The 25,724-nt window shown below is 36.2% G+C and overlaps 1 protein-coding gene across 1 annotated transcript in view; it reads left to right on the top strand.

The window, feature by feature from the left end:
* The window catches only part of LOC148952189 (KICSTOR subunit 2-like), a 42,363-nt gene extending 18,901 nt beyond the window's left edge, over positions 1-23,462 (top strand). Inside the window, exons 5-8 of the mRNA XM_089088870.1 lie at positions 4,831-5,012; positions 7,313-7,475; positions 14,550-14,651; positions 23,250-23,462. Coding sequence (XP_088944996.1) covers positions 4,831-5,012; positions 7,313-7,475; positions 14,550-14,651; positions 23,250-23,411 — 609 coding nt within the window. The 3' untranslated portion in view covers positions 23,412-23,462. The remainder of the gene's footprint in view (positions 1-4,830; positions 5,013-7,312; positions 7,476-14,549; positions 14,652-23,249) is intronic.
* The last annotated feature ends 2,262 nt before the right edge of the window (positions 23,463-25,724 follow it).

The following is a 25,724-nucleotide window of genomic DNA, read 5'->3' as shown; positions in this document are numbered from 1 at the left end:
GGGGGAAGGTAAACTGAATCACAACACGTCGTCTATATGCAGGTTGTCATAAGGGCATATCAGCAATATCTTAGGAATAATTCTGTGTGTAAAAATAAAAATTACAAGGCTTGCTCTAGGGGATGTTGAACTAACCAAAAGACAATATTTACATCATAATACTACGGCTTCTACTCCTACAATTACTACTATTATTATTACTGCTACTAATGCTACTGGTATTAAAGCTAAGACTACTATTATTAATTCTACCGCTATTGCTACAACTGCTACTACCATAACTACTGGCGCTACTACTACTGCTACTAAAGCTAAAGGTATTACGGTGAAAATGTTGGGTAATATTGAAACTGTATCAACTAAATCGAAACACACTATACCCACATAGGTTGTCAATAGGACGTATCAGCTAGGCTACAGGAACGGTTGATGGTACTTAGGTAAAAACTTTCATTGTGTGTTGAAGGGGATGTTGGAAAAAAACCAAAGGTGCTATGTGCATACTGCTTCTATAACTACTACTGCTACTACAACTATTGCTACTACACAAGCTAAGGGTTTTAAGGTGAAGCTTTCAGGGAATATTTAGTCGGATGTTGAACTAAATCAAAACGAGCTATGAGCATGTGGATTATCAAAAGAGTGACAAAGTTAAATAACAATAACGGCTTACATTATTAAGTTAGACCTTTCAGGGTAAGTTGTGGCGGATTTTGAATTAGCCAGAAGACACTATGTCTGTACTTTTAATACTACTTATACGGTTACTTTAACTGAAGACACTAAGGGCATTAAGTTGAAACTTTTAGCGAACGCTTAGGGGGATTTTCAATTAGACGAAAAACTATATGCATGGTGGTATTAAAAGGGCATATAAGCAATATCATAGTCAGCGCTACTCTATCACTCATATTTTAAAGGAGCTAATTTGATTGGAAATTAAAAGTTTTAGTTAAAAAACAACCTTTTCCACAAAATAGCTTTTTCGAAGAAAAGTAAAGAAGTCCATTAAACCAACAATTAGCAAAAATACAATCAAATGATCTACCAAGATTAAAACTAACACATACCAGCATCAATAAATAAATGAAACCCAAAACGAACAGAAATTACAATAAGTAACCGAGTCAAACTCAAAACGAGCAGAAATTAACATAAGCTGGCCCCTATGCCTTCATAAGGCCAGAACATAATTTGCACTTTACTTAAGAAATAAAACTGAATGTGCATTGTCAGTTTAATATACATATGCTGATATTTTTTCCTTGAAATCTTAATAATTTTGATTTATTAATGCATAAAAGTGAAAACATTAAATTTTTTTTCATTGAAGTGCAAAATATGTTCTGGCATTGAGAAGGCATAGGGGTTGTGAGCCCTACTCATGTTAATCTAAAGTAACAGCAGTAGTAGTTTTTTTTTCAAAAACCCGCTCAACAACCCTTACCCCCAGGCTCTGGTGGCTTGTACGAACCCCAAAAGCCTTGTTATATGATTTTTGGACTATTTTGAAAATTGGTTGCTCTTAAATCCCTTTTGACCCTTAAGAAGGGCACTATAACAAATCAAATAACACCGTCTGAAGTTTATACGACCAACCATTCTATAAAAAATCTTATATGCCCCCAGGGCATAACTTACAATCCTTGCCCCAGGGCTCTAGGGGACTGTGTCAACCCATGAGGCATTTTTATATGTTTTTCAACTATTTTAAATATAATTGCTATCGCAGATTTTGAAGCAGATGCGTTTGGTGAAAAGAGGGGTAATCGGGGGGGGGGGGGGGAGGCTAGTTACCCTCAATCACTTTTGACTCTTAAAAGGGAATTAGAACTTCCTATTTTCAACCAAATGATCCTCATCTATAGTTTATACACCATCCTTTCCATATAAACCTCAAATGCCCCGGGGCAAAAGTCACAATCCTTGCCCTCAGGCTCTGGGGGTTCGTTTCAACCCCAAGAGCCTTTTTATATTATCTTTGGACTATTTGAAATAAAATGACTGTCTCAAAATTTCTATTGGATGCATTTTGGGAAAGTACGACGTGCTTAGGGGGGGGGGGTAGCTGCCCTTCGATCACTTTGAAGCTTAAAAAGGGCACTAGAACTTCTGATTACTAATCCATAGAGCCCCCTCCGAACTTTATACTACCACCCTTTCTATAATCAACCTTATATGCCCCTGGGGCATAACTTACAACACTTGCCCTGAGGGAGGGGGGGGGGGGAGGGTTGTCATCCTTAAAGACATAATATCTGGACCTTGTAATTACGCTGAACAAAATGGCTATCGCAAAATTTCGATTTGATGTGTTTGTGTAAATTATGGGCGTGAGGGGGCTGGTTGCCCTCCAATTGCTTTCAACTATTAAAATGGGCACTAGCCCTCACCATTTCTAATCGAATGAGCTCTTTTTAAAGTTTCTACGAAAACTCCTTCTATGCGAAGTGCCTTGGTCTAAAACAAACAAAAATATGTTTTACCAACATCGTTCTTTACTTTACAAGATCATCGTTCTATGATCTTGGTTATGACGGTGATTTGTTTATGTTATGAGAAATAAAAATACATAGCTCGAAATAAACATTGTTTTCAGTAAAGTGCAAGTAATGTTCTATCGTTTAGCAGGTACAGGAGGCGTTATTCTTACTCCTCTTAGTGATAGTTCCCACTTGTTTCGAGTTTAACTTGGTTATTTATTATATAACTTGCGTTCTTTTTGTGTTTCATTTATTTCTTGATAGTGGTCTATAATAGCCTTTGGCCTGACAAGTTATTTGACCTGATTTCTGCTCATATTTGGTTTATTGTAGCTCTTTACTTTTCTTTGGAAAACTGCTTTTGCGGAAAAAGTTTTTTTTTTAAAGTTAATATTATGCAAAATTTTAAGAAGCTACAGCAACTGGTTTTCTTTTGTTGTTGTTGTTTTGTTTTTTTTATTAAGCCTTCTTTTTTTTATGTTTTTGTTTTTCAAATCTGCCTGATTTGAGATGTTCATAGATAAATACTGCAAGAAACCGTATGTTTGCTTGTACTGAGTGTCGTCCTTTTTTTGGAATTTTTCTAAGGCTATCAGGTGACCTTGGTCGAATACTGGTTCTTTTTTGGCATAATTTCGATACATTAAGGCTCATTTCGCCATAGCACAAAAAAAATTAAGCGCAGAGTCTCACACAAAATTCAAACCTTTCAGTTGATTATTCAAACTTCACTTGCAAGATTTTTTTTTTTTAATTTACAAACGAATGGGGCACGAAAAACAAACAACACGAAAATTTACGTGTTTGTTTCCTTTCTTTGTATATTTTTCCTTTCCTTTCCTTTCTTTGTATATTTCCTTTCTTTGTAAGACAAGTACATCTCTGAATTTTTATGCTGTCAAGATCACTACTGTCCAAAATTCTAATGTTGAATTCTTTCTATTGCTATGATTCTAGGTCACATTGATATGAAGGGATAATTCTTCGTGAAATTTTTTGTCAATTTTGTTCGATTAAGTGAAACAGCGCTGTTTAACTTTCGTATTACTTGTTTTTCAACTGTAAAATCATTTCAAATTCAAATAAACGACGTTTATTTGCCAGTGTAAATGGATCTGCACTTATGCCCATGAACTCGGTGCTGAGTGACAAAAATAAAATCAGAAAAAAATATACCAGAGATCAGACAAAAATGATGTAGAAATTGGATTAGAAAAAGGTCCTATTGTAGTAGTACAACCATAATGAAAGCTCGTAGATAATATTGGGGCGTTTTTGTGCTGGCCTTGGTCTCTAGTCTTCAATATTCTACACCAAAGACAGAAAAACGACTTGATGATCACACATTCTGAAAGAAGGATTTACTACCCATCCTCTGTATTTGAAGACAGTGGGTAGATCATCTTTTTTTCCCTTTTTTTTAATTCATCGACAAGTAGCAAGGGTGCTTGTGGGTTTAGCAATGGCAATGGCTTTGTTAGCAGTTGCAGTAAGCATAAAACTGAAAATTCTTTACATAATTTTATCCTTTTTTAGTTTGTCTAAAGCTATCTTTTGGTTTGTACAAAATGAAGGGCGTATTTAACATTCACTATTTACGGAAAGTGAAAATGAGGCTCTAAGCTTTTTTTTTAAAAATTTTTTTATGGGGATCGAAAAAATTGAGAAAAAATCAGCGTATAGCTAATCATTTGGCTTTATTTTGGCATTAAGTTGATAAAATTATGTATAGTAGGATGGAAGCTAGAGGTACCGAAATATTTTATGGTCTAAGTGTAGCCAGTCTCACCTACCTCCTGTGAATTAAATGTGAATCCCTGTAAATGTGACCACGAGCTAACATTTATTTTAGGCCTTCTAACTTTCTTATTCGTTTCTGGAAAAAGCATAAACATTAGAAACTTGAGATTTCTTGAAAATGGTAAAATTCTGATTTGTGTTCAATTATTCCAATAATTTAGTATAATTTTCATAAATACTAACGCATATACCAATTATTTTTGCCTTATCAATGTGGAAGATTAAATAAATGCTCCGCAATATTTGAGTCAAGTATTTCTTGTCTTTGTTTTTACTGAAGAGAGGATGTTTGGTTAACACATATTCTTAGACAAACTGATCTTTTCGGAGAAAATACCAACCAACAAATACTGGTTGGCAGACCTATCAATTTATTGGGCAATTTTTGTTCGTTGTCACTTTCAATTTTGCTCTTTACTTTCGTTGGAAAAAACTTATTTTGAAATTATTTTATTTCTGGTCGTTTTTAATATCATATTAAGAATCCCCTTTCGCTGTCAGCGCAATGACATTTTTTAAGCTTTGAACTAAACAGTTTTCTTTTCAGACGAGGAAACTTTTCTTTTCGAAACCGCAACCCATATGTCCTAATCTTCAATGGCTCAATAAATGGAAATCTACACTGGTTGCCAAATTTTCTTTGTACTTTTATAATGTCTTATTAGAAAACTCAAGTGTTAGCGAGATGCGAGTGCTCTGCGGAAGACACTCGATTGACTATATCTACATGTAAGTTAAGAAATTTCACGGTTTCAATATAACATATTAGATGAAGGCGAGCTTTTATCCTAATGGGAATTGTAGGAAATAACATAAGTATACATAGATTAGCATAGACAAGATTGGGAACTTACTGTGTCCATAATGCTAAAATAGATGAGCTGACTTGAGTATCTCTTGTGGTGAATCCGATTAGAAAATCTGGGAAGAAAGTTGTCATTTGTATTTTGTAACCTATTGCGTTTTCATGATACATATCCGTATGATGCTATCTTATTTGTTTCAAGCATTGTTGTTTTTTAAAGCATACATTCTTTTCTTTTGGCCATTCTATTGAAACGAAAATTTTTGTAGAAATAACTGAAAAGAAGTCAAACTTTATGGCATTTTCCTAAATAGCCAGTATAAGGAAGGGAAAGGGAAGACGATCAAAAAAGGGAGACTATTAAAAAAAGGAAAGATACAGGATTGAAAAAGAATGAAAATCTGTTACCACACCATTAAGAAAAAAGGATTTACAGCTATTCTCAAAATATAACCTCAACCGTACTCTACTTATGATGGGCCAAACGGACCCTGATGCATAGAAAAAGGTATTGGTTTGCCTGAAAATGGGTCACAAGAAAGACTAAAAAACTTCTTTCTTCGAACGGCTTGAACCTTAAATCCGTAAGTCCCTAGGCCAACGGGACCCTAATGTATAAGGCACACACACGCCCTCCTCGCGATAATTACCAATGCACAAGGCCAAAGATCCCAATGCACAAAACAATATAAAAAAAAGAAATATCTGTTCACCCGAAAATGGGGCCAAAAAACTACTCAAAAAGTTTGTCTTTTCTAACGGCTTAAAGATTATATATGGAAGTGAGTACTCCGGGGCCCGAATAGTCAAAAATAAGTTTATTTGTGTGTACGTGCCACCTTAAAATAGGCTCAACACTTTTTATCTTGATCGACTTTAAACTGGTATTATCTTATGTACCCGAATTCCCTGTGCTTGTATCTAGGGAAGAGCAATTTTCGATTGTAATTAGGGTGGTGTCTCTGTCGCACCAAATAAAAATACATTCTTTGTAACTGCAGGTTTAGAGCACTTGTAGCTTGAAGATACTAGATGGCACGGAAGTTGGAGACAAATACCGTTTTTCCAACTTAAAAAAGGAGATATCGGGGCATGTCAAATATGTTGCCAATCGATACAACAAGGCCAATTACCATGCATTTTCCATTTGGCCTAAATACTTAATTTTCATAAATTGGGTTTTATTTTGAACGACTGGTGTTTCCGAAAATCTTTTCCTCTTTTTTAGTGGTGTGGGGGGGGGGGTATACTGAGCTTAGTTGGCGGATAGAAGGAGAATTGCTTGGTAGCTACGTGAAATCATGGAGCTAAACTGTTTTTGATTAGGAGAGGAATTATAACAAGAGGTTTGGGGTAGAAGCCCGCCCCTGCTCCTTGGTTGTATTTAACAAGTTTATTTTTATGACGGAGAAGCGAATTTTTATGATTATATGTTGATAAAATGTTATTATAACCAGATAGGAATATAACTCTCTTGTAATCAGTCTGATTAGTTAAGCTTAGATTTTCAAGTGGTTAAATGACCTGTACCGCTTATAATAAAAAAAAGGAAGAAACAAAAAGAACGGGGAGTAAGAAAATTTGATTGCCCCCTTGATGTGTTGACGATTTATTTTATATCGTTTTTGGGCGATGTGTTTTGATAACGAGACTAAGTTACCTTCGGTAAACTGAGGGTAAAGCTTTGTGGGTTCGGATTCTCTCATTCCGATCCATGATAAAAAAAAATACACGTAAATGTGTGCTTTTCATGTTACATTGGCTGCGTGAAGACCATCTTCTAGGTTAGAAAAACTTACAGCCCCCCCCCTCCCTTTGAATATGGGTTAGACTTAATTCCATTGGGAACGAAACTTTAGTCATATTTCCGCCCACTCTTGAATAGGGTGTTGTAGAATAATAAAACTAGTTGTTAGAATTGGAGGTTCTATTATATCAACTTTATTTGGGTTCTCAAAATTTTGATTTGGTGTCAGCCATTGGAAATACTGATTACTACTAAAGTTTCTGTTTAATTTGTTCCTTTTTTATCAGTACTTATTTTTGCATGCCAATTTGATTGTGGATCTCTTATGCGTTTGAAATCATTTAACTGGATGTATGAAGGTGGTTAACTGTTATATTTTCCCTAGAATATACGGGATTGGCCAAAGTAGCACAAAGTTTTGGTTTTAAAAAGAATCACTTTCAATTTGGTTTGAGATTCAGTTTTCTTTCTTTGTAGGATTCACTCATTTCAGAAGAAATATGAGGCTTCATGTGTGGCGTTAATCTATGATCTCACTGAAGTAAGGGACTTTCCCGGTCCTGGCTATAGGCTCCCCATTTGGAGAAAAGAAGAAATTGATGTGTTAGAAACAAACCCTTTAATATTCTATTATCCAGAGGTTAGTAATTGTTCAAATACTAATTTTTGGCTTTCCGACATTTCTACTAACCTAAGTAGATTAGAACTAGATCAAGTTCTTGGCATGCATCTAATTCTGTCTCTTTCCGCATAAAGATGTTTTTTTTTTAATATATTTCCATTTTTGTATATTTTAAAAATTTTATAATTTTCCAGGAATAGTGTATAGCTAAATTATATTTATTTTTTTATTTTTTTTGCCACATTACACAATGTTTGGCAGTCTTAAGAGATAGAGCTAAAATACTAAAATATTTCTGCTCCTATCCTATCCGAGTCTCCTACCTCCTGTACAGTAAATACGCCTCTGCAAATGTCCCAAATGGTAAGAGCCTACTGGAAGAACCCTTACCACTCTCTAACTAGGTCTCTCACAAATACGACTGAACATCTTAATGCAGAACAGTACGGGCATGCAAATTTGATATGTTTATGTGCATAGACATTTCTCTTATAAAGTATCTAGTAGAGGTTTATTCTGATCAAAATTGTAAACAGTAGGGAAACAAAAAGTGTTTTACTAAAATTAAATAAACACTTTTTGACTAGAATGTAGACAAATTATGGCTAATTTTGATTAGAACTAATTTTAACCGAAATTTCGCCATAAAGTAGATAGTGGAAGTAGGAAATACAAAAAAAAACGAGAAAAACCATAACTAATACATTCTTTTTTTGTTACGAATTAATTTGAACCAAGCTTATTTTCAAGGTCATGGTTAATTCCAAGGCCATACACATGAGGAGGGGATGCTCGGGTCCCGTCCGCCTTAAATTCTTTTTTTTTTTTTTTTTTTTTTGTTCTGGGCACTTCTTATTCGCATTATCAAGTAATTTTTTTTATTACTGCCCCCCCCCCCGCTAAAAATAAATTAGTAATGACCCCCGTAAAAAAAATTATGCGGACGTGTCTAGTTTGTGTAGTATCCTGCTTAGTGTCTCAAAAGTCGTCCCTTGACTACAAACTTAATTTGTATCCGGTATTTGTAAAATGTATCTTCGGAATCGATGCCAAGCTACTGGAAAGCATTGCCACAAGTTGCAGTAGCTTGACTGTTGTGTAGCAGTTTCTTCGCCCCGAAGCCTGGAAGTAACCTAACCAGCAACGGTAGAATAGAACAATCGAGCTACAACTACCAGGACAGTATATTGGTCACAATGAGTGATATCTTCCGATCATGTCTCAAAGTTGTACTGCATCATTATTGGTGACCATGTTCTGTTAATCAGGAAAGAAGCTGGAAAACGCTCAGGAAAAGATGGAATGTGCTAGGGATTCAAAAACATGTCGTGTTTGGAGGACAAAGGAACTGCTAAAGATCTGTCATGCTACTGATTTTTGTTAAAACAAAAAAGAAGAACAAACAAATCAGTCTCTTTTCCACCATTTTGCTACCAGTTTCGGCCAATTGTTAAGCTTCTATCTGAGGGAAATTTTTGGTATCATGTATATTCCCTAATAAAATCTTTTAAAATATATTTTGTGCACAGCGTTTAACAAGGTTTATGAAAATAATGATAAATGTCGCCGTTTTTGTACATTTCAGAAATTTTATCAAAAAGTGTCAAAGCAGTTGTCCCTTAGAGAAGTCTCAAGAATTTTGTTATAATGAATGAATGAATGAATTAGCTTTATTGGCCACATTAAAGAAACAAAATCAGCAGTAAAGTAATACAAATTAAAAAAAATATTGAAAATAAGCACTGAAAAAGACACTAATAAAGAAAAATGTCTGAAGGTGTATTCTTTACCATATAATGCAAAAGCTTCTGAATATTTCTGTATAGCCAGATATGGATCTGGAATACGGCATTTTTCACTTGTCACAAAATTACTTCGCCTAGGGGGCAACTTTAAAAAGCGGCAAAAGCAAGACCGGAGTATGCATTAATTTTTATCCGGTAATAGAAGTCAAATAGGAACGTATTCTTTGCTATTACGCGATAACACAGGAGCAACAGTGATCCGTCTATCGGAATCACACTAGGAGGAATCTTTATTCTTCTTGAGAGCAAGGGTAACGAGCCCAACACTAAGAGAATCGGACACTAGACCAGTAACGTATCATTTGGTAAAATAAAATTACATGCTCTATTAAATGCAGCCTACCGTTAGTCCATTGCTTACCACAAATTTTTTCATCACTAAAGAATTTTCCTTTTTAAAGGAAATTCTTTAAAAATTTTAGTCATAAAATCTTTCAAAGAAGCATTTTCTGCGCCAGTAACCAGAGGGTTTATTGTCACAGTTTAGCATTATATTTGTATCATAGAGTGAAATTGGAGGGAGATACTCAATGAGGAACCTAAGAAGGTGTCAACCTGAAACCTCAGAAAAATGATACAGTGGAGAGGGGGAGGGGGTGGTTTTTGAATCGATCGTTGAATACTCTTTCATATTCAAAATGCCTTGTATGGTCAATTCTAAAGTGAAATTGATAAAGCCCATAAAAAAAACAATATATGTAACTAAAAGAAAGTACATTACTGGTTTTTGTATGAGCATACCAGCTGTCTAGCGGAGAAGATTTCCGGGTTTGTATGGGTTTCGGTTCTAGGTGTTTACCCCCCCCCCCGGAAAATACCCCCTCGTGGAAAATAAGGCTTTCCAAATTTGAGAATTTTTTTTTTTTAATTTCCGTAGGGGGAAGGAAATTTGGTACTTGTGTATCATGCGCCACTCACTCAAGTTTACGCTGTGTAAAATTCGAGAAAACACCGGTTTTTTCGTTAGTTTCTTCGTTACTTTAGAAATAAATTTGGGCTATAGGTTTGCACATTAAAGGGGGGTAAAGTATAGTGGGTCTGCATGCAAAATGTGTTTGGTACAATTATTCTGTATATTAGATAGATAGATAAATAAGTCTATTTTAAAGCCAAATATACGGCCATGAACACAGTAAAATAACATAAATGAATAATGTGAATAGGTGGATGTTTAACCCCCCTTGAGAATTTCCCCCTAAAAAAAACCCGCACAGAAAGTAACCCCCGTAGAAAATACCTCCTCTTAAGAAAATACCCTCGCGGAAAATACCCCCCCCCCCATGTGGAAAATAATGTTTTTAAATTTGAAACTTTTATTCGTTTTTGTTTTGTTTTTTTAGTTTCATTGAAAAGTGCTAAGGAACGGGAAAGAGAGGAATACAAACTTGGAAAAAAAAAACACAAATCCATTTGTGTTGAAAAGACTTCGATATGAACTTTTGTAATTTTTGGCAGTAGCGGGTGCCAAGGGGGAGGGGTATTTACCGGGGGGTAAAGTATTTGGACAGTTTGAAGTCAGAAAACAATTCTTTCTATCTGGAAATTTTTTGAACTATAAAAAAAAAAAAAAAAAAAAAAAAAAAAAAAATCCAGAAAAAAGTAAATGTGATGTTTCATTTTAGTGTTTTTTTCCAAGTGTTGAATGTTTTTTTTTTTCATTGACCGTTTTTCCAATTATTGAGGACTATTATTAGGTTAATGTAGTGTTTCATTTAAGTATTTTATGATGATCGCTGATCAAAGTTTATGTTATTTGTGCCTTTCATTTATATTATTTTACTGTGTTCGTCGCCATATATTGCTTTAAAATACACTTATTTATCTATCTATCTAATATGCAGAATAATTGTACGAAACACGTTTTGCATGCTGACCCGATATACTCTACCCCCCCCCCCCCGAATGTGCAAATCTATAGCCAAAATTTAGTTTTAAAGTAACGAAGAAACTAACGAAAAAACCGGTGTGTTCTCGAATTTTACACAGCGTAAACTTGAGTTTGGCGCATAATACACAAGTACCAAATTTCCTTCCCCCTACGGATATTAAAAAAATAAAACTCAAATATAATTCTGAAATTTGGAAAGCATTATTTTCAACGGAGGGGGGGGGGATAAATTCCGGAGGGTATTTTCCGAGGGGGTTGTAAACACCGGCCACCATGGGTTTCAGTGTGTAGAACTAGTGTCAACTTAGTCATTTTGGCTTCTCAAAAAATTTTGCTCTTGTCCATTTCCTAAGCTGTGCTTTGGCATTTTGTTGTAATCCTTGTCTTTAGAGAATATCCTTAGGAACGCACAAAGTCTCAATCAAATGCTTTGATGCAAAAATAGTCACTATTTTGAAAGCAAACTTAATCAATTTGGCACTCGAACGTAATATTTTCTTTTCACCCAGTTAAGTCCTTCTTACCGAGAACTCATTTAGCTTTCCTAACAAGCTCTAATACGATAGGGTAAGCCATATGCCTAGTATAGAAATTCTCAGAAGCTCGTTGAATTTGATTTTAATACTCTAGAACTTTGACAACTTGAATTCCCTGGTAGCTCAATGTACAATCCCTGCAACCTCGCCATAACACTTAATCTTAAAACACCCTTCTAACAATGGACACCATTTTGTGTCGGGATGAGAAGCATTGAATTCTGTCAGGTCTTTTCTCGCACCTTTTTTTCCTATGCAATAAATAGAGCTAGCGAATCAATCAATTTATTAGCTTCAAAAAATATTTAAAGAAACGAACTTTAGCATTATTCCCTATGATGCTCCATAGCCCGGAAATAGAGCAGTGGACGGAGAGAAAAAAAGGAGTTAGAAACTGATCAATCACGGAAAGAAGCATCACAGACGAGAAAATATCACAAAAATGCGCGGGAAAAAATAGAGAAAATCACGAGAAGAGACAAAATATAAACAAAAAAGTTAAAAAATAGAAAATGAAAAAATAAAAATGTATTACTATTTGCTTTTAAGTAGTAAAAGAGTACTGCCTTCGATTTGACTCTGGTATGGTGCTCCTAGCAATGTGTACTTACCAATTTTTTTAAAGTAACAAAATCTGATCTTAGGATCGTAGTAAGAAGATTCGGATTGTTGTTTGAGATTTGAACCTGGTAAGAAAACTAACTAGACACAAAAAACTGGAGCATGTATAAGGGCCTTAGGAAGATAACCGTGGGGCTGAATAAATGTGGAAAAGCACCTGAAAGAATTTCGAATGCTTCCAGATCAAGCAGTGGCTTAGTTGCTCAGGCATACGTTTCCATGTCAAATATATAATGTAGGGTATAATATGTATCATTTTCAGACTTTACAAAGCATAAGAGAAATCCGAGTCCAATTCAAAACCCTCCAATCCAGTGCCTGGGGGCATTGGAGGTTTTGAGATCGTCGGTCTACTTTAACGTCCAATCAAACATATATCTATGAATGTATTATGTGGATTGTATGATTCGATCCTTTGCAATATTCCAGTGCTAACTAGGTGCGACCTGCTGCCCCTTTCCACTCAAATTAATCTGCAAAGAATGGGACAATTTAATAAAAGAGGCCCTTTGGTCTAGGAGCTGTGTGGATCCTCTCCTCCCCCCTGAGTGGCATATTTTGAACCTTCGATCATTTTGAGTGAAATAGCTCTCTTAAAATTGTGTCCTGATAATATGATGGGGGTATAGGATGCCGAGGTGGGGGGGGGGGTGGTAATGTGAACAGAAGATAGAGGCCTTGCTCTTGGAGCTGTGTTGATCCTCCCCCCCCCCCACTGAGAGGTATATTTTTTGAACATTGTGATCAGTTTGAGTGAAATAGCTCTCTTAAAAAATTTTTCTTATAATTTGGTGGGGGGTATAAGGTGCCGAGGGGGAAAAAGGTGAACAGAGGCCATCCAATTACTTTCGATCCTTAAATAGGGCTCTAGAACTTCCGGTGTCGGATCACTGTAGCCCCTCCCAAGTTTCCAGAGCCAACCTTTCTGGACCAAGTAGCCAAGAACAATAAAAGATTTAAAAAAAATGTTACATGAGAGACCCGTTTACTTATTCAATGCTTTGGCAATATGCTTAGTCAATATGCTATATACTTTCATAGACTATAGTCAAATATTGTTGTTTCCCTCTTGGGGATTCGTAAACAAAGTTGGCTTTTCTATTTTAATCGAGATATTTCAGCAGCTGCTAAGGTTTTCTAGAAATATCTTATTTATTTTCATATCAACATTGAACCAAATGCACACCGCTTTGTTTCGGCTGAATGTTTTCCCGGTTTTACCGCAAATGTTTCCTGTAAAATATTCAGAATGTTTTCAGTCACCATAATTTTAACTGAAAGCTCGTCTTACAAGTACATACCTGTTTAACAAAATCATGACCAGAAGTAAAGATTTGACTTTAGTCGACTTGGTCTGTTTGAATACTACATCCTATAACTGTAACAGATTAACGGAACACTATGTGAGCTCTGAAAGTAAAAGATTTGCAAGGCTTCTGGCCTTCTTAGACGTATTAAATTGTAAATTTGTCAATATCAAGCACGTAGCAAAAAAGAATAAGGGGAAAAGAATAATTGAATGTAATGTAAAACATTAGACGTTTTAACTTGGTCTGTTTGAATACTAAATCCTAAAACTGTAACAGATTAAAGGAACACTGTCTGAGCACTGAAAGCCAAAATATTTGCAAGGCTTTTAGCCTTCTTAGACGTAATAAGTTGTATATTTGTCAATATCAAGCACGGAAAAAAGAATAAGGGGAAAAGAATAATTGAAAGTAATGTAAAACATTAGACGTTTTGTCTGTAATCACAGCGCCAAAAATGACAAATAATCTTAAACTCTGTTCATAAATACCTTGAAAACTATCAGATGAAAAACTCATTTCAAATTCATTTTCATTTCTAGCCCATGTTCTTGATTGGTACATGTCACTTGGCTTTTTTTCTCTCTTTTAATTTTTACTAGTAGGGGCGCCTAAAATAAGCCCTGCTCAGAGAGAAGTCATGCACATCTTCCTGATTCAACATTATTAAAAACTTAAAATTTGTAAAATGGTAGATTTATTAGTGTAGTAAGATATGTTTCTTCTGTTCATTTTTAAGTGTCTCTAATGACAAACTTATTTTGATTCTTTATTTCTGTTTTGAGCTTTATTATAGGCCCGCTTACAACGGTTGCCATAATTGCAATCTAAAATTTTAGTTGTGTTTTTTCTTTTTTCTTCTTTTTTTGCGCATCAAAATTAATGATATCTTAGCATCGACCTTAGTTTTCCTTCTCTCTAATTTCTCTTTCTAGAAACCAGATGCCTCTCAGTTGGACACACTGAACTCGGGACTTGCTTCCAAACCATCCTCCTGTATGAGTTATGATAGAATTATTCCTCTGTCTGATAACAAAGTAGGTGGCGGCTATTTCATTTGTATAATTTCTTTTCGTTTCCTTTTTTTAGTTAGGGAAGACAATAGCTGGACAAAATACATCGACGGATTTTATTTGATTGCTTTTTACCGCAATTAGAAAATTACCGAAATTGTAGATGAATAAATTAATCCTAAAATGAAGAGAAATTACCGCAAACAGGAGTAGGGCTACCGCCCCCTCACCCTTTTAAAGGGCAAAGCGTGATTTGAGCTTTATTGTAAACAAAGTAAATCTAGATATTTTCTCTTTACAACTATAATCTTGGAAAATTAAAAATCAAAATAGCTCTTGCAAGCTTAATAGCCATTTCGGGCTTAATATTCCGTTCTATTAACTCTTAGTCCCCAATTTTACAGATATCCATGTATCCGCTAGAGTAAAGCGTAGCTAAAAGCCTATGAAATGCCAAAGAGTCGTTTCAGTTGGTGCTAGGTGTATCCTCCCCCTGGAAGATTCTCCTCTGGAAAATCCTACCCGTGGAAATCCCCCCAAAAAATTGCTCCCTCACAGGAAATACCCCCACACGCAAACTCGAGCCATCAAAGGGAAAATGTGCCGTATAAAAATAATGAACAAAAGAGGGAGTTTTTGAATATTCAAGTGGACAGAGATAACAGGCTGGGACTAAGAAGTACGAGTGTTTACTTTTCGTGGATTTAGTCTGGTATCGACAACTATGGTACATGAGAAGGTTTTTCTGTCTGAATTGGCGATAAGGGGCTTTCTTTTCTTCCTTTTTCTTCTTATTTAAATAGCTTGGAGGCAAATTCTAAATCAGAACCAAGCAAATTTAAAATTGATAGAACTCCTTATTCTTTACTTTACATTATTTTTATTCTTACTCCTTATGCTCGAACGCAGTATGACAGTATGAGAGGTGTTTCCACTAATGCAATATTTCTTCATGAAAGTTTTTATCTTCTAAGAAAGTAAGAAAGCAAAGAAATGGAAGATGCTCACTATCAGAGGGAACTGACAGTGAGGAACTTATCGAATTTCCAAACCATCTTTTGTCTCCTAAAACAGGAAGATGTTCATGTGTGTACTTTTAGCTGCTTTTCAGAACCGTGTAAGCTTGAACTTGACACTCAGGAATTGGGCTCCACATGTTTTGACAATGAAGAATCTTGAAACACTTCATTAAAAAAAATCGGATGGCGCTGTGAGCGCTATGAAATAGCTGAACCTTGTCATCTCAGTTTAGCTTGTTTTATGCTAGTTTTTCGAGTTTCCTGCAGTGATGATGTAAGTAACCAAAGACTTAGTGCTCCTGGCCTTGTTTAGTATTTCATGCTAATTAAATACGAGAAGATCATCCTATTTGGACTTTATTCACCTTGCTTGGTGGTGGCGCCATATACATTTTGTAACCTACTGCAATTTGGGCGTCTAAAAGCGCCACCAGATGGCTCTACTATAGCCACAACATCTATCAAACGCCCTCAATGCGGGAAACGTGGAAGTAGGCTCAAAAAGGGGATGAAGATACCATTGTCAATTTGGACTAGGACAAAGACTAAAGCCCTGCCGCGTAGACCAAGTTGCCTAGTACCAGTAAATTGCTTTCCTACTCATGAAACGCAGCCTGTGCTCATTCCTTGGTATAGTGAACCGGTTGTGATTAGCGACTGTAACAAAACGCCGATTGCTCTACGTCCACAGCGTTTTTCAGCTAAACAAAAGCTGCCTAATATACTCGTGTGTAACGCGCGTTCCTTGAACAATAAAATTGACGAACTCGAAATTATAATCAAGGAGAACAACATTTGATAGTCGCTTCAGTCTATTACCCTGAGAGTGCCGGAAACAGGAAAGAAATTATTGAGCACATACAGTTTTTCGTAGACAAAATACGCCCAAAGTATACCTCTCCTACCTTTGTGATTGCTGGTGACTTTAACCAAACAAACAAACAGTGGGTTTCCAGTGTCTTGAATTTGCGGCAAGTTGTCGCAATACCGACCCATCAGAGTGGCAACATACTTTACTTGATCTTAACGAACCTTACAGACTTCTATGATGCACCGCAGTCCCTAGAACTCCTCCAGAATTCCGATCATTTCATAATTTTCTGGGAAGCAAATTCAGCAATCTCCAAAACCTAACGAGTCAAAATTACTTTACGACCACTAACAAGAGATTCGATTTATGCGTTCGGTCGCTGGATCGGCAACGACGAATTTGATGACAGTTGCTCCGAGCTAGAAATCAACGTCAAAGTGAGTAAGCTAAATAGCCTACTTCAGGAGAAGTTCCATGCTTATTTCCCGACTAAAGTCATTACGGTTACAGATACTGATAAATCATGGATCACAAGTGACCTCAAGGACCTAATTAAGCCTCGCTGCCGGCTTCACAGCAATGGCGATTCAGTTGTTTAAGCCAAGTTACGGAACCATATTGTCAAACTGAAGAGGCGAGCGAGGAGACACTATGTGAAAGATCAAATTATACCCTTATTTACGACAGATCCACAAGTGAACTTCTTTTTTGTGGGCACATGTACCACCTTTTCGTCAATCACAAGTTCAGAAATCGATTCTCTCATTACTGAAACAGAGATTGATAATGTAGGTGAAATTTCCGAGTTTGCCGTTTACAAAGAACTGCAGAAGCTGAATAGGAACTGTGCATCCTACCCTGGCGAATTTCTTTTAAAGTTGTTGTGTGAATTCGCTATTTTTCCTTGCCAAGCCACTCTCCTCCATTATTAACCAGTGTTTCCAAGAGCAAGTGTTCCCTAGTGCTTGGAAGAGAGCGTACGTTCGCGTCATACCCAAAGTGAAGGGTCCCAAATCTTGCGACCAACTCCGGCCCATCTCAATAACCCCGAATCCGTCTAAGGTGGCCGAAACGTTTATATACCGCGAGCTAGTGTCACAGATTTCTGCTTCTCTTAACCCATATCAGTACGGATGCTTGAAAGGAAGCAGCACAACTGTTTACTTAGTGAGAATGTATCACCTTATTGTCGAGTGGCTTGATCGAGGAAGTACGATTGTCGATCTTCTCCTAGTGGATTACCGAAAAGCCTTTGACCTTATTCGCTATTTCATAGCTGTGATAAATTTACGTGCGAAGGGTACACACAAGTATATTCTGCTTTTATTGATAGATTTTTTTTTTGCAAAACCATTTTCAGTGTATCTATAGCCAGTTCACTGGAGACATCAACTTCGAATGGGCTGATCTCACTTGTGGGGCTCCACAGGGCACGAAGCTTATAGCTCTGTTGTTTTTAGCAGTTATAAACTTTGTCCTTGCTGAGTTTGAGGACAGGTTTAAGTATGTAGACGACTTATCAGTTCTTCTGAAATATCTTATTGAAAAATCAGAGGCAGTTCCCCAATTCAGCGATGCAATAATGAGCAACTTTAAAGACCAATCTACTATCAATAGCCTTCAGATCAACGAAGAAAAAAACAAAATCCTTCGCTTTAATCCTCTTAAGAGAGACTTTGTCAGTCCTCCTCCACCATATCCTAGTGTATCTTCGGCTGTAATTCTCGGTGTCACATTTGCCGTTGACTGCTCGTTTAGTGCTCATGTTGATACAATCACTAAAAAGGCGAATGGTGCGATGAGTACCCTTATCTTACAACGTTGTTTCGGTTTTTCTATGTTCCAACTTAAGACGGCTTATCTTACATACATCCGACCAGTTCTCGAGTATGCTTGCCCTATATTTGGCCCTCAAATCAACAACACAAGTTACCTAAGCAATCAACTTGAGTCACTACAAAAAAGAGCCTTTAAAGTTATTCTTTTAGAGGCATATGTAAGTTATGGATCGGCATTATCTGTCTTACATATACCGTCCCTCCACGGACGGTGTTTTGGTTTGATTTGTACGTTTAGCCAATTACTTTTTAACAGAGGAAATTATAGAGAGATTCTACCATCAATTGTCAAAAATAAAATTAGTACACAGGCAGTTAAGAAAATGACACTACAACTATCCACTCCAAGAACAAACCGTTTCACCAATTTGTCTGTTCCTTTTTTACGTGTCAGTTATAGTCTCTTTTTTTTCTTCTTTTTTTTCGTTGTAAGTACTAGCGCCATTTATTTGGGATTTTTACTCTAAACTATGATTGCTTGTATAAATAAAACTATATATACTTATTCCAATTAAATAAGCAATTTATTTAGATGAAGAAGGTTTTCAAAAAGTCATCAAACCTTGTTCATTAAAAAAAAATATTGGGTATTAACGCGAAATAAAAAAAAACATCTACTAATGTTATGGGCGATGGTTTTCAAAAATGGCAAGGACGCCTGGGAGTCATATATTTGCAAAATCTTTGAAACCCCAAGATTAAGGCGGACATAAGTTTTCTTGGGCGTGGGGATACTGCAAAGGCTAAATTAGTGACAACATTACTCATATAGCCCTGTTCGCGTTTCAGGATTTTCAAGAACTGCCAGGAGTTCAAATGGTGACAGCAAGTGAAACCATGCATCCGAGAGTGCCAGCTCTCCACCATGTCACTTCACGTGAGGCTCAGGGCACATCAATTGCGGGTATTCCATAGGTCAGGAGAAAACGGTGGTGGTTATCCTTTGGTTCCATCTTAGACGACATATATAGGTGTCCTCTAAGTAGTCCGTTAACTTGCAGAATCACACCATGTGTCCTGCTGTAGGTCTTCGAAGTCTCCCCGAAGAGTTAACTCGACAAAATCACTGTCAGGCTCCCCCTGGAGGTCTTCGAAGTGTCCCCGAAGTATTCCGTTAAATCGGCAAAATCACTGTCAGGCTCCTCCTTCGAAGTGTCCCCGAAGTAGTCCGTTAACTCGGCAAAATCACTGTTGGGCTCCTCCTGGAGGTCTTCGAAATATGACACAACGTCGCTAAGGGAGGAATTGTCCTGGGGGAGATTTTTCACGGGGAGGGGGGGGGGAGGAATACGCCAGACCCTGTTCCATTTGTATATAGTGTCATGAAACCTGGTTCCCTCTCTCCGATCAAGCTGGGAAATTTCTAAAACTGAATACCATATTTTTTAATTATTATTTCCAGGTTTTTGGGACTCCATCCCATCTTTGAAGTATTGATAGCCTTCAGTTAAGCCGCATTCGATTTCATTTCCCTGTGAATTTCAATTTATTTACTACCACTGAACGAATTTGAAAAATCGTTAAAGAACAAAATAGATCTGCTAGCATGGCACAGTTACCTCTTTGGTGAATTAAATAAGAAAAGCAAGTTTTCTTAACTTAAAGTAAGGAGCGACATTAAAACGAACAGAAATTATTCCGTATATGAAAGGGGCTGTCCCCACCTCAGTGCCCCGCTCTTTACGCTAAAGTTTGACTCTTTCTCTCAACTCTACCTTGTAAAACAATAAAAAACTTTAGTGTAAAGAGCGGGGCGTTGAGGAGGGGATAACCCCTTTCATATACGGAATAATTTCTGTTTATTTTAAGTTTTAATGTCACTCCTTACTTTCAGTTAAAAAAAAATTGTTTTTTTTATTTAATTTCTGAACGTTCTAGAATTAATGTAGGTTTTGATTTTGGCTCACCGTACATGAATAATTAAAACGAAATTTGCACATTAATTTTACTTTTTTTTAAACTAATAATAGCCTTATAATAACCTAAGTTTGATTTTTGTTTCAGTTGTTTAATAATGACTCCTGAATCGTAAAGGCTGTTTAATAGAATAATAACCTCTTTTAAATTTAAAAAAGAAACTTTCGCGTAAGAACGAGCTATTGAGGCGAGGCAACCCATCTCATACACCTAATATTTTCTGTTTGTTTTAAATTTTAATGTTGCTTCTTACTTTCAGTTAAAAAACTTTGTTTTTTATTTAATTGCTGATCATTTTTTAAATAATGTCGAGAAATCCAGCTCCCCCTCCATGGAAAAATCCCTTCCCCCACGAGAAATTTCTCCATGGTAAGATTTTCCCACGTAACTTAAATTAGTAATATTTGTGAAACTAATTTTGCAAGGCATTATAACAAAATCGCCAAAGAGGTTGAAACTATTTTTAAGAAAATGAAAGTCAAAAGTTGAACAATTCTCAAATGACTGAAATGAATGAAAGAAAAGATCTTTAAAAGATATACGTAATGATTTCGGTTCGTTGGAAAAAAACTTTTTTTTTATTTAATAACAACCACAACCTAAAAAAATACAATATCTTTAGCCCAATGCTACGGAAAAATAATATTGATTCGCCTTCTTCAGGTAAAATTTAGTGCTAAGACTAACTGGAAAATAACACAAAGTGATTGTCACTAGTGTCGTCAGTCATTTTACAAAATTTCAACTTTAGCGTAAAGAGAAGAGCAAGGTAGTGACGAGGGGCCGAACTTCCTCATTTACGTAATATGAGGGGGTTCGCCCCCTCGTCAATACCTCGTTCTTTACGCTAAAGTTCGAATTTTGTTCCAATTCTTTAAGAATGAACCCTGAATCACAAATGCCGTTTATTTAGAATACATAGCTTTTATGAAATTACTAAAAAATACTTTAGCCTAAAGAGCAAGATACAGACGAGGGGAAGAACCCCTTGTATACGTATTAATTTCTGTCCGTTTTAAGTTTTAATGTTACTCCTTACTTTCAGTTGAAAAAACTTATTTTTCTTATTGAATTTCTGATTGCTTTTTAAATAATACTGGGAAATCCAGTGCCACCTTTATGGAAATTCCCTTCCCCTATGAAAAATTACTGCATGGAAAGATCCTCCCACGTAACCCAATCCCCGCGACCCCCCACCAGAAAAAATTCCCCCTAATAAACGTCAGTATACTTACCAATAACCAATATCATATGTAAACAATGGGCAAAGTTCATAACTTGCATCCCTTCCCCCGGGGACTGTGGGGGATTAAGTCATTCACAAAGACATAGGTATTAGATATTTAGACTATGCTGAACAAATGGCTATCTCAAAATGTTGATGGGGTGACTGTGGGAAAAATATGATCGTAGGAGGGGGCCTAGTTGTCCTTTAATTTTTGATCACTTAAAAAAGGCACTAGAACTTTTAATTTCCGTTCCAATAAGCCCTTTCGCGAAATTCTAGGAACATTGGGTCGGAGTTTCGGTTACTATTGAGCCGGGTCGCTCCTTACTTACAGTTCGTTACCACGAACTGTTTGATGTCACGTATTTTAGAGAAATGTTATGAAAATAGATTATGTGTTATTTAGAGGGTCGTGATATTTTTAGTCCTACACAATCTGGATTCAGATACGGACACACAACTAAGCAAATCATAATATATTTGACAAGGTTGATCAATTCCGCATTAGACCGAGGATATAAGGTTGCTGCGATATGTTTAGATTTAACTAAAGCTTTTGACAGTGTTAGTTTAGCATAAGTGTCAGTTTTATGGAATTAGAGGACCTACACTAGCATATTTACGTGGATTTCATGTAAATTGACAACAATGTGCTCTTGTAAATGGATCAATCTCGTCAACACTACCAGTTACTTGTGGTGTTCCGCAGGGATCGGTGCTTGGACTACTATTATTTTGATTTTTGTTGATTACCTTTGTAGATCGATAAGTGAATCCAAGTACAAAATCTGCAATGTGTTTTATAAGGATACAGATGGCTCTTATGTTTGCAGACGATACATCGCTTTTGTGTCTGGCTGATACACTTCCGAAATGCAAGCAATCTCTTGATTGCTTGCATTTTGGAGATGAGGCTTAAGAAAGCCCCATCCAGATGTGTCTGGATGAGGCTTAAGAAACTACAGGTTAATCCCGTAAAGAGTAATCTTGTCATTTTCTCGCGTACACCTAACTATTATCCTTGGACCAAGAATATCACTTATTCTTAAGGAGAAATAAAGCGTCGTGGATATGTGGAATACTTAGGAATATTCGTCGATTAAACCTTTAGCTTTAAGAAACATGTTGAGCAGGTATGCACTTTCACGCCTGGGCATCCTGAGAAAACTGAAAAATTATATACCTTACCATATACTCAGATTACTATATTTCTCAATGATTCACCCCTATATTCTCTACTACTCTTCGGTGTGGCTTGGAATATTCCCGTCTGTGGTTGACCAGATAAGAATACTTCAGAATAAAGCGATTAGAGCGCTGTACGGAAAAGGACCGCGTGATTCAGTGATTCACCCCTATATTCTCTACTACTCTTCGGCGTGGCTTGGAATATTCCCGTCTGTGGTTGACCAGATAAGAATACTTCAGAATAAAGCGATTCGAGCGCTGTACGGGAAAAGACCGCGTGATTCACTGATTCACCCCTATATTCTCTACTGTTCTTCGGTGTGGCTAATATTTTCTACCGCGTCAGGGCAGTGAAGACTGTCCTGAAGGCTAGTTAATTTAATACTTAAAGGATAAAGTTTCTCCAGAGCCATTGATGGACCATAGGGCGTCGAATCGGTGTTTCAGTTGCTGGAACTCTTTGGCAGAGACATGTAACAGCCTGTCACATAACCCTGTGGCAGCGAGAATAAAATCCCGGGACCCGTATTGCCAAGCAAGGTGTCAATCCTATCAATCTGATATTAGTTCTTTGTTATTAACACTGTACTGCCATCTCTAATATGTTTTCTTTTCTTATAGAATAGTTATTTCTTCATTCGTGTTGATCCGAAGATAGTTTTAGTGGTGGTGTTTCATGGTAGAAAATCTGAGAAGGACAACTTCATATCAAGTTTTATGTTTGATCTGTCTTCCCAACTGCGATGTACGAAGATTTTTTCCAGCTTAAGAGGATTTAAATAACTATCGTGTATTTATAGTAGATAGTTCTATATTTTTTAAATATAGAAATTTAATGAACGTTTATTCTTAATATACCCATTTGAATCTTTAATTCAATCCCATATTGAACCTATGCTTATGCCATGAGCGTCCAAATCAAGAGTCACAAGTCATATGCAGCTTTAACCCCCTATATTTCACTATTAGCGGTGTATTTGCGTGGCCCCACTTTTCTTAAAATTTATTTAAATAGAAAATGAGGAAAAATTTAAGCGAGGCTTGTGACTCTCAAACATCTGAATTGAATCTTAAGCGGCTTCTGCATTCCAAAGGCAACCCTTATAAGAAAAATTTAGGCTGCCCTATGTCTTTCATTTCTTATCAAAAAAGAAGTGACAAAAACCTCCGCCGAGTCGTCCTCAGTGCTCAAAAAAAAAATCTAACCTTTCGAAGTGGACCTAACAAGAGCTCTATGCTGCTCTTGTTAGGTTTCACTTCGAAAGGTTAGATTTTTTTTTTTTATGAGCACTGACGACGACTTGGCGGAGATCCTTGTCTTCATATTTGCTTGTTCTTCGTCTTCATATTTTGGCTGACAAAATCCTCGTTTCCTCACCTATTTGATTCTATTTTTCATTTATTATATCCTTTCCTCTCTTGATTTCATGCGTCATATATAGCCAGTGTGGTCTTGGAATGTATTTAACATCAAATAATATATACTAAATTAGAAGTTACCTCTCAGTACACTGTGTGTACGCAAACCCAAAAAGTAGGTTTGACTAATTACAAATCTGGTATGAAAATTAGCCTTAAAAAAAAAAAAAATTACCGAAAAAATGAAACCTAGGCTTAGGTCAGCATATATAATATTCAAAATAGACGCATCAGTCTGTAAGAATTAAAATTTGGAGTGGGTTGCAACTGGAAATTCTATGGCAAATAACGTATGGAGAAAAATCAGACTAAATCACTCACGAAAATGGGGCTTAAACGAAAAAGTGAACGCTAATATCGGCATGTTCTATAAATACCAGGTATAAAATGGAATACCAAAGATTTAATTTAAATCTACAATTCAAAGCTTTACCCTCTGATGTTTTTTATCCTGTAATGATCATATGATTAAATAATATATCAAATTAGAAGTTACCTCTTAGTACACTGGGGGCACGCAAATCCAAAACTTCTATTTGACCAATTAAAAATCTGGCATGAAAAGTAGCCTGAAAAGAAATTACTTTCCGGGAAAAGGAAACGTATGCTAAGGTTGGTAAATATAATACTAAAATTAAACAACGATCTATTAAAATTCAATCTTGGTTTGGCTTGCAATTGGAAACTTTTCCAGAAATAATGGAGAGCATATTTGGAGGTTCTAGGGGCGAGGGGATGGAGAAAGATCTGGCTGAACCCATGAAAATTGGGCTTAAACGAAAAAAATGTACGCTAATGTCGGATGTTCTAGAAATACCAGGTATGAAACGGAATACCAAAGATTTAATTTAAATCTATAATTCAAGTTTTTACCCAATGAGGTCTTTATCAAGTTTTCGCTACCTCCGATACTAAATATAGTTAATTTAAAACAATCGAATCCATAATAGAAGGATCAGAGGCAATGCTATAGCGTTGCCTATAGTAAAAGCCGCAAGGCTTGAACGTTTTTATTGTTTTTTTTTCCTAAAGGCACTTCAGATGGAATCGTTGGTCGTATAAACTTTGGAGGGGGCTCATTCGATTGGAAATCGTAAGTTGTAGTGCCCTTTTTAAGAGTCAAAAGTGATCTGAGGGTAACAATTCCCCCACCCCCTCTTTTCTTCAAATTAATTTTAAAAAAATTTCCTAAAAATAAGTTTTTCAAAGAAAATTATCGGCATTTTTAAAATTAATATAAGTAGATACAAATACATTTTAACATACAAATACAAAACAACCAAAATTTAATGTTGAAGAACGAGGGAAACCCAAAACGGCCCGAAATTACACGAGAAGTCTTTGCAAAAAATTACAACAAGTAATGCCGTAAATGAAAGACCAGTACTGTAAGCGTAAATCGCTCGGTTTGGATAGAAATATAAAGCATAAAACGAACACAAATGTTCGCCCGTTAAAGCACAAATGAAAATTAAAAATAAGGGATATTAAAGATAAAATCAATGCGAACAATCATAAAATATATATTAATGTAAATGAATAAAAAATCTTAAAACGAGTGAAACTTAAAAAGAATATGCAAATCAAGTTTGAATCGAATAAAAATAACTACAAACAAGAGTTTGGGTATCGCCTCACTACAGAAGCCTAAAACCTACAGCGTCATTGGTGCTTTAC

Source organism: Artemia sp. Qi Xiang Cuo, chromosome 5 (genome assembly GCF_049724085.1).
Source record: "Artemia sp. Qi Xiang Cuo chromosome 5, ASM4972408v1, whole genome shotgun sequence".
NCBI lineage: Eukaryota > Metazoa > Arthropoda > Branchiopoda > Anostraca > Artemiidae > Artemia > Artemia sp. Qi Xiang Cuo.
Note: the sequence above shows the minus strand (reverse complement) of the source record. Positions and strands in the feature narration are given on the sequence as shown.